General features: G+C 45.1%; 1 protein-coding gene across 1 annotated transcript; it reads left to right on the forward strand.

The window, feature by feature from the left end:
- The first annotated feature begins 1086 nt into the window (after window positions 1-1086).
- On the forward strand, window positions 1087-4281 carry LOC123086687 (aspartic proteinase Asp1). Its single transcript, XM_044508465.1, has 8 exons — window positions 1087-1333; window positions 1729-1846; window positions 2178-2398; window positions 2485-2721; window positions 3290-3428; window positions 3510-3692; window positions 3784-3853; window positions 3941-4281. Exons 1-8 carry the CDS (start codon window positions 1176-1178, stop codon window positions 4051-4053), a joined length of 1239 nt encoding a protein of 412 aa, XP_044364400.1. The 5' UTR covers window positions 1087-1175; the 3' UTR covers window positions 4054-4281.
- The last annotated feature ends 9342 nt before the right edge of the window (window positions 4282-13623 follow it).

The following is a 13623-nucleotide window of genomic DNA, read 5'->3' on the forward strand; positions in this document are numbered from 1 at the left end:
GAAGCCATCGTCATCACCAATAATCCTTTCATCTTTGGGAGGGCAATCTTCATCAACATCTTCAACAACAATATCTCCTCTCAAACCCTAGTTCATCGTCGCTAGGTGATCCACGGACATCGTTGTAATTTTTGTACTATCATGATTAAAGATGAATAGATTGGAAGTTTCTCAAAAAAAAAGTCAGATGTGTGGTGCGCATAAACGTCTTGTACCCTAGAAAATGTTGTGCAAATTTTAGACAGGCTTGTCCCTCTTAGTCACACCAAGGCCATTTAAAAAGAGAAGTGAAAACGACATCAGACCATCAATAGGACTGAAAGCTACAAGCAAGTGATGGTCTGATTACTTAACACGGCGTCTCTCCGTGTTAGTTTACGCGACATGATAGCAACTCAAGTCTCGGCTCAAAGTCTTTTGGTCGTTGGTCTCCATTTTTAGGTGAAGAAAATGCAAGGAAAATTATCCACTAGTCCACACGGAATTAAAACCAGAGTCCAATACATATATACTGTACCTTTACTCCTTTAGCATCTTACACACAAATTTTCATGTTTGACGTAAAAACAAATTAGTATACAATGGAAGTATGTCAAACTCAATATAAATCACAGTGTGTGTATTTTTGTATGTATACGGCGTAGGGTTTGCCTGAATTTTCAGGCAGATTGAATATCCAGCGAATGTCAGATTTTTAGATATGACAATTGGAATCTTTTTAATGATAAATTATGTTAGCTGAGGATGGCAAGTTTAGTTGATGCATAGCAAATCCTCATCAGTTCAATTTTTTTTTATTTTTTGCCAGAAAATTATCGTGCTCATCAACTAAATTTGCCATCTGCGCGGCAATATAAATTTCCAGGAAAAACGTATTTGCCATGCCTAAAACTCTGATATCATATTGTTAACATTCCTGAAAAAAGAATCTCCCTTTTTCTAGCCAATAAATAAATAAAATTAAAAACAAGAGAGAGATAAATGAGTAACCGGGCAGAAGGTTCGACGGAGGCATGGAGCGCGTTCTCCTTCCGCCCACTATAAATACCCCCTCGCGGTCCGCGTTTCCGCTTCCAACCAAAAAACTAGCGCGACAGCTGTTCACACTGCTGACTGCTCCACCCTCGAGCGATCCGTCCGTCCGCCGCCGCCACCTTCTTCCCTCCCCTCCCGCCATGGCGGCCGCCAGGTGGTCCCCGGCCGCCTTCCTCGCACTCCTCCTCCTCCTGCTCCCGTTCGCGCCCAGCCCAGCACGCGCGGCGACGCCGGGGAAGTCCCCGTCGTCCTCGTCCACCGCCGTGTTCCAGCTCCAGGGTGCCGTCTATCCCATCGGGTACGCGGTCTCCTCCCCCCTGCCCTGATCAGATTGGGTTGGTTCTCAGGATATCCCCGGGTTCTGTTCTGTGCGCGCAGAACAGATACGCAGATCTTTGGGGTTTATTTGCAGCTTTGGTTGGTTGGTTTCTGACGAATGCAGAGTCGTCGATCGTCGTCTGCGTGGCTCTGCCGGCGTTGATGTTAATCCCGTCCAAGTAGCCGGCACAAAGTCCAAGAATCCTCTTTGACTTTTGCTCCATGAACTGACTTTTTTCTGTCTATCTATTTATTTACTTTTTGTTCTGAAGATAGGGATCCACTGAACTGTTTTCTGTTTGCATCCTCTGTTTATTTTCTCATCAGTTCTTTCAGGATTTGTTTGTTCAGAAATTTTCTGTGCCGTTTCTGCAGGCATTATCATGTCACCATGAATATTGGGGACCCGGCCAAGCCTTACTTCCTGGACGTCGACACCGGCAGCGACCTCAGCTGGCTGCAATGCGACGCCCCCTGCCAAAGCTGCAACAAGGTGCACTACACCTCAATGTTATATCTTACGTACCTAATTGCTTGAGTTGCACGGAGAATTCAACTCCAGTATTCAAGTTCATAGCTTTTCTTTCTGCCACTAGATTTAGTTCAAGAATTGGTCTCTCTTCTGTGTTAAGATTGTGATCTTTTCCGTCAAAACATAATAATATTGTGATATTTTCTTGCTTGGTTTGCATCAAAGTCACTGATTATCCTAATCCACTACTGGCTTAATTCTAGTCCCAGATTTGATGTGGAATGCAGGCCTTGTTTTTTTTTTCCATTCCACAAGGTTTTGTGATTGATTTTCTTCCTGATTGTTGTTGTAGGTGCCACACCCATGGTACAAGCCAACAAAGAACAAGATTGTTCCCTGTGCAGCTTCGCTCTGCACTAGTTTGAGCCCTAACAAGAAATGCGCCGTACCACAGCAATGTGATTACCAGATCAAGTACACGGACAAGGCAACTTCACTCGGCGTGCTCATCGCTGACAACTTCACACTGTCCCTGAGGAATTCATCCACTGTCCGTGCCAACCTCACCTTTGGGTAATAATATATGCCAATTTATGTTACATTGCCTCGTTATTGGTGTTTTAGTTCCGTTCTTGATGTTTTATTGCTTCTCTTTTCAGCTGTGGATATGATCAGCAAGTGGGAAAGAATGGCGCAGTGCAGGCGGCGACGGACGGCTTGCTTGCGCTTGGGAAAGGATCAGTTAGCCTGCTCTCGCAGCTCAAGCAGCAAGGGATTACCAAGAATGTTCTTGGCCATTGCTTCAGCACGAATGGAGGAGGCTTCCTCTTCTTCGGGGATGATATCGTACCCACCTCGCGTGTAACTTGGGTTCCCATGGCTCGTACCACATATGGGTAAGAATGCATTGTTCTTAACATTTTGATAAAATGTGTTGCCAATTGCAAATCATGGATTTATTTTAGTCTAAGAATTAGGCTACATTGGTATTTGGTTGATTTCTTGATCACCAGTGACATGGCATGGACCTAATAAAATGGCCCTATTGCTGAAACAACATGACAACGTAAAAATTAATAAATTTGGAAGCTATCCTTATCTTTTTGTGCTTTGTAGCTACAGGAGGGTAAAAAAAATCATCAACTTCACATGACAACTCAGTGATAATGCTCGTGTACAGTTGATTGCAACCCTGTTGAATGTTTTCAGTCTATCATTGAGCAGTGTATTTCATATTAATATCAATAAACTACAATAATAATTCAGAAAAAGGGTAAAAACTTTAGCGTCTTAAAACATGTTAGCTCAGACTCTCTCTTTTTTGCTGGGAACTCAGACCACCTGAACTGAATGCCTGTACCTTATATAGGATTTGCATTCCGTGTCAACAGAAAGTTTTGTAAACTGTATAAGGTTTCAGTAAGACCTTTTGGCTTCACACGTTATACAATATTTTATTTTCAGGAATTACTACTCACCTGGCTCAGGAACACTGTACTTCGACCGACGCTCGCTAGGGGTGAAGCCAATGGAGGTGGTATTTGACAGCGGTAGTACCTACACCTACTTTGCGGCCCAACCATACCAAGCAACTGTTTCTGCGGTAGATTTCAAACACAGTTCATTTTAACTGCCATGAATTTGAAGAAAGAAACAGTTAATCAATCGGATACTTGTCTTGTAGCTCAAAGCTGGTCTCAGCAAGTCACTTAAAGAAGTCTCAGATGTCAGTCTGCCTCTTTGCTGGAAAGGGCAGAAGGTATTCAAATCTGTGTCAGAAGTCAAGAACGATTTCAAGTCACTGTTCTTGAGCTTTGGCAAGAATTCTGTCATGGAGATCCCTCCGGAAAACTACCTCATTGTCACTGTAAGCGTTCGATAACCCAACTTACAGTAATTTTACCAAACATTTTACTGAAAAAATGAAAGCTAAAATGTTCTCGTCTTTTTTGTGCCAGAAATATGGGAATGTGTGCTTAGGTATCCTTGATGGTACGGCTGCTAAACAGACATTCAACATAATTGGAGGTATAAATTCATACACACAGTACCCAGTTTCTAAAATTAGGATATCTGGGATCTTGTAATAATTGCAGTTGATCTTCTATTCTGTAGACATCACAATGCAGGATCAGATGATAATTTATGACAATGAGAAAGGGCAGCTTGGATGGATCCGTGGGTCATGCAGTAGAAGCTCTAAGTCTATTATGTCTAACTTTCCATGATCATTAATCAGATCCAAATCATTAACCTGTCCGTTCAAACACTGGCTGCACCTCAAGCACTATAGGGTGCCATCCAAATAAAAGTACTGTGTGTTGTAGTGTATTAACATGAGCCTGAGGAAAATGAGGCAGAAAGGAGAGGAGAAGAGCCATGCAGATGTAGGCAGATAAAGTTACTGATATGTATTCTCCTCCTGTTCATAATGAAATGAAGTCTATATTTTACCATCTCCTTTTACTTGCAGCTCTATCTTTCTATATGCAAGTATACGGTGCTTGCGTGCTTCAAATGTTGCAGAACTGAATGCTGCACATAGTGGACGACTTAAATAAATCATACCTGCACATACCGAGCTATATGGAGCTATCCTGCATTAACTGTTTATACTGAGGAATTGCACGTGCTGACATATACTACTTCTAACATTGAACGCAAATCATACCAAGAGTTGTGTTCTGATCACGCGGTCTCTTACAAGAAGAAAAAGAATAAGATGCAGGTTCAAATTTGCACAGATCACGGTTCAGCTGTTTCGAGTTTGAATAATGACAGAGAATATATATACTAAACTATCTGATGGCGCATGCTTAACATTGTAGACATTCCAACTGCTGGTATGAAAATTCCACTTCAAATGGGAGGTTCATTCAGTTGTAACCGTATACCGTAATAGCCTTGCCAGTTTCTCTAGGATATTACTAGCAATAGCTTGCTTAGCACATTTCTCTTTTAATAGCAAGACAAGATGCCCCCTCCGTTAAGTTTAACTATTATCAAATAGCTGTTGCTTTATTTTGCAATGTAGCACTGTATATCTTTATAATGTGAGCCAAACTGAGAGTAGAAAATGACAGAAAAGGGAGAATGTTTCTAAATACAATGAATTATTCGAGGTGAGATACAAGCCAGTTGCAACTATCTAACTGAATGCCGTTACTGTCACCCAAATAAAGTCTGTACTGTCTTAACATGCCTGGCCAAAATGAGGGATGAATAGAAACAAAGATGAGTGTGTAGAGACAAATGTAAGTTACTTGTATGCTCTTCCTGTTCATAATAAGACGGAATCCTTACTCTTGCATCCCATTTACTTGAATCTTTTAAAAATTGATACACAATATATCTGATTCTTGCATGCTTTTCAATTTTACTGAAAGAGTGTCATGCTTTTTAACGGACTCGGAACTGAATGTTCCACTGGATCAGGCAGGTAGCATTGTGAGTAGGTCTTGTCTAATCATATTTATCTTTTTATAGTATGATGCTTGCTTCTGTTAGAGTTATAATATAAGTCATGTACACCTTTGTATTTATCCCATTGTATAAAGGGTTTCCTGCATATGTTCCACACCTGTACATGTATATATATCGGCCTATGGCCTCATGGGAATACAAGTTGCATATTCCTAACATGGTATTAGAGCCTTAGGGTTTCTTTTTAGCACGCGCAACTCGTGCTCTCGATCCAATCTCCCGTCCACGCAGCCGCCGCCGTTCGTCTCTTGGCCGGCGCTGCTCTCCGGTGCCTTCACCACCGCAGGTCAACCCTGCTCTTGGGCCGTCGCAGCTCCCGTCAGCAGGTCCGCCCGAGCGATCCCGAGCGATCACCTTCCGGACGACCGCTTCATCCCCGCGCCCCGAGCCGACGGTGGACAAGGCTGCTCCAGATCCATCGATCCCGTCAGCAGCTCCCGTACGACCGCTTTCCATCGATCTACTTCCGGCCGAGCGCTCCAGATCCATCGAGGTGGCGCAGTTTGAGGGGTTCGAGGGCTCCACGATCTACTTCCCGGACGACCGCTTCGACAAGGCTGCAGTCTCGTTCCCAGCCGGCCCTAAGCGACGGGGCCCTGATCTCCTGCTCCCGCTGATCTCTGCCTAAAAAAATGTCTGCTGCATCGGGCTATGTTGTTGTCCCTCGCTGTCCGGTGATCTTCGATGGTACTAACTACACTGAGTTCACTGGCTTCATGCGCATTCACATGTGTGGCATCCGTCTTTGGGGTGTTCTTTCTGGCGAGGTCTGCTGTCCGCCACGTCCAGTTCCTCCGGTGGCCCCTACTCCGCCAACTCCATCGGTTCTTCCTACGGATGCTAATCAGGCCGCCAAGGATGCGGCTAAGCTTGCTGATGAGGCTGCTGATCGTGCTTATGATGATAGGGTTTTGGCTTATGAGGAGGCTCTTCAGATGTATCATGGTGCTCTGTCTGTTTACACCCAGTGGCTTGATGATGATGCTCGTGCTGCAGCTGTTCTCACTGCTAGTGTTCTGCCTCAGTTTGCTTCTGAATTTCTGGGTCTTCCTACTGTCTTTGAGATGTGGACCCGTCTTCGTGAGCGCTATCAGCCCTCTGGTGATGCCTTATACCTTTCTGTGGTCCGTCAGGAGCATGCTCTTCAGCAGGGTGACTCTACTGTTGATGACTTCTATGCACAGAGTTCTGCTATCTGGCGCCAGCTTGATTCTCTCCGCAGTGCTGGTTGTCGTACCTGCCCCTGTTGCCAGGCTGTCTAGGCCAATTTGGAGTTTCATCGCGTCTATGAGTTCCTGTCTCGGCTCCGTAAGGAGTTTGAGCCCCGGCGTGCTCAGTTGTTTGCTCGTGGCCGTATTTCTCTCATGGAGGCGCTTTCTGAGATTCGTGCTGAGGAGACTCGCTTACGTGGTGCTGGTTTGCTGGAGGTTCCCTCTATGCTCGCTACTCGTGCTCCTACGCCACCTGCTGCACCGACCCCTTCTCGCTCGAGTGCTCCGCCGCTCTTGCCCACTCCTTCTGGAGGCTCAGGTCGCCCCGTCCACATTGCGACTATTGCAACAATGATGGTCATCTTGAGTCTCAGTGCTACACGAAGAAGAAACACCTGCGCAAGGCGCAATCATCATCTTCAGGGACTTCGTCATCTACCTCGACAGCTTCAGCCATTGCTTTGACTGACCAGGATATTCTGAGACTTAAGCGTCTGCTCGAGGCTTCAGGTTCTTCCTCGACAGGTACTGCTGGTTCTGTGACTGATGCTTCCCGCACTGAGCAATCACCCTCTACACAGTCAGGTACATCCCCATGGGTTCTGGACTCTGGAGCTTCTTTTCATATGTCTTCTCATTCTTCCACTTTGTCCTCTCTTCGATCACTGGATTCTCCTGTTCATGTCTTCACTGCTGATGGTACTCCACTTTCTGTTGCTAGTAGATGCAATCTTACCACTCCTTCTTATTCTATTCCTGATGTTGCTCATGTTCCTCGACTTACCATGAATCTGTTTTCTGCTGGTCAACTTACTGATTCTGGTTGTCGCGTCATCCTTGACGTTGACTCTTGTTCTGTCCAGGACCATCGCACGCACACTCTGGTTGGGGCTGGCCCTCGCCGCCGTGATTCTCAGGGTCTTTGGGAGTTGGACTGGCTTCATGTTCCTTCCGCTGCCACCACCATTGCCAGTTCTTCCGCTTCTGTCGCCTCCATTACTGGTTCCTTCCAGCAGTGGCATCATCAACTTGGTCATCTGTGTCGTTCTCGGTTGTCTTCTTTAGTTCGTCGAGGTCTTCTGGGGTCTGTCTCAGGAGATGTCTCTTTAGAGTGTCAGGGTTGTCGTCTTGGCAAGCAGATTCAGTTACCATATTCACATAGTGAGTCGGTGTCCAAGCGTCCTTTCGATTTAGTACATTCTGATGTATGGGGTCCGGCCCCTTTCGCTTCGAAAGGTGGTCATAAATACTATATTATTTTCATAGATGATTTCTCTCGTTACACATGGCTTTATTTCATGACTTCTCGTTCTGAGGTGTTGTCTATTTATAAGCATTTTGCTGCCATGGTTCATACTCAGTTCTCTTCACCCATTCGTGTTTTTCGTGCTGACTCCGCTGGCGAGTATATCTCTAAGATGTTGCGTGGTGTTCTTGCTGAGCAAGGGACTCTCTCTCAATTCCCTTGTCCTGGTGCTCATGCTCAGAATGGTGAGGCTGAGCAAAAGCATCGACATCTTCTTGAGACGGCTCCTGCCTCATTTTTGGGCTGAGGCCGTCTCCACATCCACCTATCTTATCAATATACAGCCTTCCGCTGCTCTACAGGGTGGTGTTCCTTTCGAGCGACTTTTTGATCGTTCTCCCGATTAGTCGATGCTTTGCTCGTTTGGTTGTGTTTGCTATGTTCTTCTTGCCCCTCGCGAACGCACCAAACTGACCGCTCAGTCTGTTGAGTGTGTCTTCTTAGGCTACAGTGATGAGCATAAGGGCTATCGTTGTTGGGATCCTATCGGTCGTCGGATGCGTATCTCTCGAGACGTGACTTTTGATGAGTCACGTCCCTTCTACCCACGCCCATCTTCCTCGACTTTTTTAGTGTAGGATATCTCTTTCCTCACTTTTCCTGACTCACCTATCACCCCCGTCGAGCCTGTACCTCTCCGTTCCACTTCCTCTCCTTCTCCACCTCTAGTTGATTTGCAGCCACCATCCTCCCCGGTCTCCTCGCCTAGCATGTCACCGGGTTCTCCACCTTCATCTCCGGTGACTTCCTCCCCGGTCTCCTCTCCCAGCATGTCACCGGATTCTACACCTTCATCTCCGGTGACTTCTTCGTCGCCACCCCCCGATTCTACCTTGACGATTCCTCCTTCTATTATTCCATCTTTTCCTCAGCATTACACTCGTCGTCCACGACCAGTCGATGCCTCTGTGGACGAGTCGTCATCTTCCTCTCAGCCTACTTATGGCTTGCGTTCTCGTCCTCGTCCGCCTGTTGATCGCTTTGGATTTCCCACCGCTGGTGCTGCTGTTCTTGAGCCGACTTCTTACCGTCAGGCTGTTGTTCATCCTGAATGGCAGTTTGCGATGGCAGAGGAGATTGCTGCTCTTGAACGCACTGGTACCTGGGATCTTGTTTCTCTTCCTCCCGGAGTCCGTCCAATCACTTGTAAGTGGGTCTACAAGGTTAAGACTCGCTCCGATGGTTCTCTTGAGCGTCACAAAGCTCGTCTTGTGGCTCGTGGTTTTCAGCAGGAGCACGGTCGTGATTATGACGAGACTTTTGCTCCTGTGGCCCATATGACCACTGTTCGTACACTTCTTGCCGTTGCCTCTGCACGCCACTGGTCTATATCTCAGCTTGATGTTAAGAATGCCTTTCTTAATGGTGAGCTGCGTGAGGAGGTGTACATGCAGCCACCACCTGGGTATTTTGTTCCTGATGGCATGGTATGTCGTCTTCGTCGCTCTCTCTATGGCCTTAAGCAAGCCCCCCGCGCCTGGTTTGAGCGCTTTGCCTCTGTGATCACTGCTGCTGGTTTTTCAGCAAGTGCTCATGATCCAGCATTGTTTATTCACCTTTCTCCTCGTGGTCGGACTCTTCTTCTTCTCTATGTTGATGACTGAAGGAAATATGCCGTAGAGGCAATAATAAAGTTATTATTTATTTCCTTATATCATGATAAATGTTTATTATTCATGCTAGAATTGTATTAACCGGAAACATAATACATGTGTGAATACATAGACAAACAGAGTGTCACTAGTATGCCTTTACTTGACTAGCTCGTTAATCAAAGATAGTTATGTTTCCTAACCATGGACAAAGAGTTGTTATTTGATTAACGGGATCACATCATTAGGTGAATGATCTGATTAACATGACCCATTCCATTAGCTTAGCACCCGATTGTTTAGCATGTTGCTATTGCTTTCTTCATGACTTATACATGTTCCTATGACTATGAGATTATGCAACTCCCGTTTGCCGAAAGAACACTTTGTGTGCTACCAAACGTCACAACGTAACTGGGTGATTATAAAGGTGTTCTACAGGTGTCTCCAAAGGTACATGTTGGGTTGGCGTATTTCGAGATTAGGATTTGTCACTCCGATTGTCGGAGAGGTATCTCTGGGCCCTCTCGGTAATGCACATCACATAAGCCTTGCAAGCATTGCAACTAATGAGTTAGTTGTGAGATGATGTATTACGAAACGAGTAAAGAGACTTGCCGGTAACGAGATTAAACTAGGTATTGAGATACCGATGATCGAATCTCGGGCAAGTAACATACCGATGACAAAGGGAACAACGTATGTTGTTATGCGGTCTGGCCGATAAAGATCTTCGTAGAATATGTAGGAACCAATATGAGCATCCAGGTTCCGCTATTGGTTATTGACCGGAGACGTGTCTCGGTCATGTCTACATTGTTCTCGAACCGTAGGGTCCGCACGCTTAACGTTACGATGATAGTTCCATTATGAGTTTATGTATTTTGATGTTCTGAAGCTTGTTCGGAGTCCCAGATGTGATCATGGACATGATGAGGAGTCTCAAAATGGTCGAGACATAAAGATCGATATATTGGAAGCCTATATTTGGATATCGGAATCGTTCCGGGTGAAATCGGGATTTTATCGGAGTACCGGGGGGGGGGGGGGGTTATTGGGCCTACATGGGCCCTAAGGGAGAAGAGGAAAGGAGGCAAGAGGTGGCCGCGCCCCCCTCCCCTTCCTAGTCCGAATAGGACAAGGAGAGGGGGCGGTGCCCCCCCTTCCCTTTCCCTCTTCCTCCTCTTTCCCACTTCTCCTTCTCCAACTAGGAAAGAAGGGAGTCCTACTCCCGGTGGGAGTAGGACTCCCCCTTTGCGCGCCCTCCTTGGCCGGCCGGCCCCTCCCCTTGGATCCTTTATATACGGGGGCAGGGGGAACCATAGAACACATAAGTTGATCTTCGTGATCGTTCCTTAGCCGTGTGCGGTGCCCCCCTCCACCATATTCCACCTCGGTCATATTGTAGCGGTGCTTAGGCGAAGCCCTGCGACGGTTGAACATCAAGATCATCACCACGCCGTCGTGCTGACGGAACTCCTCCCCGAAGCTTCGCTGGATCGAAGCCCGGGGAGTGTCATCGAGTTGAACGTGTGCCAAGAACTCGGAGGTGTCGGAGTAACGGTGCTTGGATCGGTTGGACCGGGAAGACGTGCGACTACTTCCTCTACGTTGCGTCAACACTTCCACTGTCGATCTACAAGGGTACGTAGATCACATTCTCCCCTCGTCTCTATGCATCACCATGATCTTGCGTGTGCGTAGGAAATTTTTTGAAATTACTACGTTCCCCAACAGTGGCATCCGAGCCTAAGTTTTATGGTTTGATGTTATATGCACGAGTAGAACACAAGTGAGTTGTGGGCGATATAAGTCATACTGCTTACCAGCATGTCATACTTTGGTTCGGCGGTATTGTTGGATGAAGCGGCCCGGACCGACATTACGCGTACGCTTACGCGAGACTGGTTCCCCAACTTATTTGTGGCACTGCCGTTTAGGTCATATCGATGTAAAGCGCATGAAGAAACTCCATGCTGATGGGCTTTTGGAATCACTTGATTATGAATCAGTTGATGCTTGCGAACCATGCCTCATGGGTAAGATGACTAAGACTCTGTTCTTCGGAACAATGGAGCGAGTAACAGATTTGTTGGAAATCATACATACTGATGATGTGGTCCGATGAATATTGAGGCTCGCGACAGGTATCATTATTTTCTGATCTTCACAGATGATTTGAGAAGATATGAGTATATCTACTTGATGAAACATAAGTCTGAAACATTTGAAAAGTTCAAAAGAATGAAGTGAAAAATCATCGTAACAAGAAAATAAAGTTTCTACGATCTGATCGTAGAGAAGAGTATTTGAGTTACGAGTTTGGCCTTCAGTTAAAAACAATGTGAAATAGTTTCACTACTCACGCCACCTGGAACACCACAATGTAATGGTGTGTCCGAACGTCATAACCGTACTTTATTAGATATGGTGCGATTTATGATGTCTCTGACCGATCTACCACTATCGTTGTGGGGTTATGCATTAGAGACAGCTGCATTCACGTTAAATAGGGCACCATCAAAATCCGTTGAGACGACGCCTTATGAACTATGGTTTGGCAAGAAACCAAAGTTGTCGTTTCTTAAAGTTTGGGGCTGCAATGCTTATGTGAAAAAAGTTTCAACCTGATAAGCTCAAACCCAAATCGGAGAAGTGCGTCTTCATAGGATACCAAAAAGAAAATGTTGGGTACACCTTCTATCACAGATCCGAAGGCAAGATATTCGTTGCTTTGAATGGATCCTTTCTAGAGAAGGAATTTCTCTCGAAAGAAGTGAGTGGGAGGAAAGTAGAACTTGATGAGGTAACTGTACTTGCTCCCTTATTGGAAAGTAGTTCATCACAGAAATCTGTTCCTGTGACTACTAGACCGATTAGTGAGGAAGCTAATGATGATGATCATGTAACTTCAGATCAAGTTACTACCGAACCTCATAGGTAAAACCAGAGTGATATCCGCACCAAAGTGGTACGGTAATCCAGTTCTGGAGGTCATGTTACTTGACCATGACGAGCCTACGAACTATGAGGAAGCGATGATGAGCCCAGATTCCACGAAATGGCTTAAGGCCATGAAATCTGAGATGAGGTCCATGTATGAGAACAAAGTATGGACTTTGGTTGACTTGCCCGATGTTCGGCAAGTCATTGAAATTAAATGGATATTCAAGAGGAAGACGGACGCTGATAGTAGTGTTACTATCTACAAAGCTAGAATTGTCGCAAAAGGTTTTCGATAACTTCAAGGTGTTGACTACGATAAGAGTTTATCACTCGTATCTATGCTTAAGTCTGTCCGAATCATGTTATCAATTGCCACATTTTATGAAATCTGGCAAATGGATAAACAAAGCTGCATTCCTTAATGAATTTCTTAAAGAAGAGTTGTATATGATGCAACCAGAAGGTTTTGTCAATCCTAAAAGTGTTAACAAAATATGCAAGCTCTAGCGATCCATCTGTGGACTGGTGCAAGCATCTCGGATTTGGAATATACGCTTTGATAAGTTGATCAAAGCATATAGTTTTATACAGACTTGCGGTGAAGCCTGCATTTACAAGAAAGTGAGTGGGAGCACTACAGCATTTCTGATAAGTATATGTGTATGACATATTGTTCATCGAAAATAATGTAGAATTATTCTGCAAAGCATAAAGGAGTGTTTGAAAGGATTTTTTTCAAAGAAAACCTCGGTGAAGCTGCTTACATATTGAGCATCAAGATCTATAGAGATAGATCAAGACGCTTGATAAGTTTTTTCAATGAGTACATACCTTGACAAGATTTTGAAGTAGTTCAAAATGGAACAGTCAAAGAAAGAATTCTTGCCTGTGTTACAAGGTGTGAAGTTGAGTAAGACTCAAAGCCCGACCACGGCAGAAAATAGAATGAGAATGAAAGTCATTCCCTATGCCTTGGCCATAGGTTCTATAATGTATGCCATGTTGTGTACCAGACCTATTGTATACCCTACACTACTTTTGGCAAGGGAGTACAATAGTGATCTAGGAGTAGATCACTGGACAGCGGTCAAAATTATCCTTAGTGGAATAAGGATATGTTTCTCGATTATGGAGGTGACAAAAGGTTCGTCGTAAAGGGTTACGTCGATACAAACTTTGACACTGATCTAGATGATTCTAAGTCTCAATCTGGATGCATATTGAAAGTGGGAGCAATTAGCTAGAGTAGCTCCGTGCAGA

Source organism: Triticum aestivum, chromosome 4A (assembly GCF_018294505.1).
Source record: "Triticum aestivum cultivar Chinese Spring chromosome 4A, IWGSC CS RefSeq v2.1, whole genome shotgun sequence".
NCBI classification, from domain to species: domain Eukaryota; kingdom Viridiplantae; phylum Streptophyta; class Magnoliopsida; order Poales; family Poaceae; genus Triticum; species Triticum aestivum.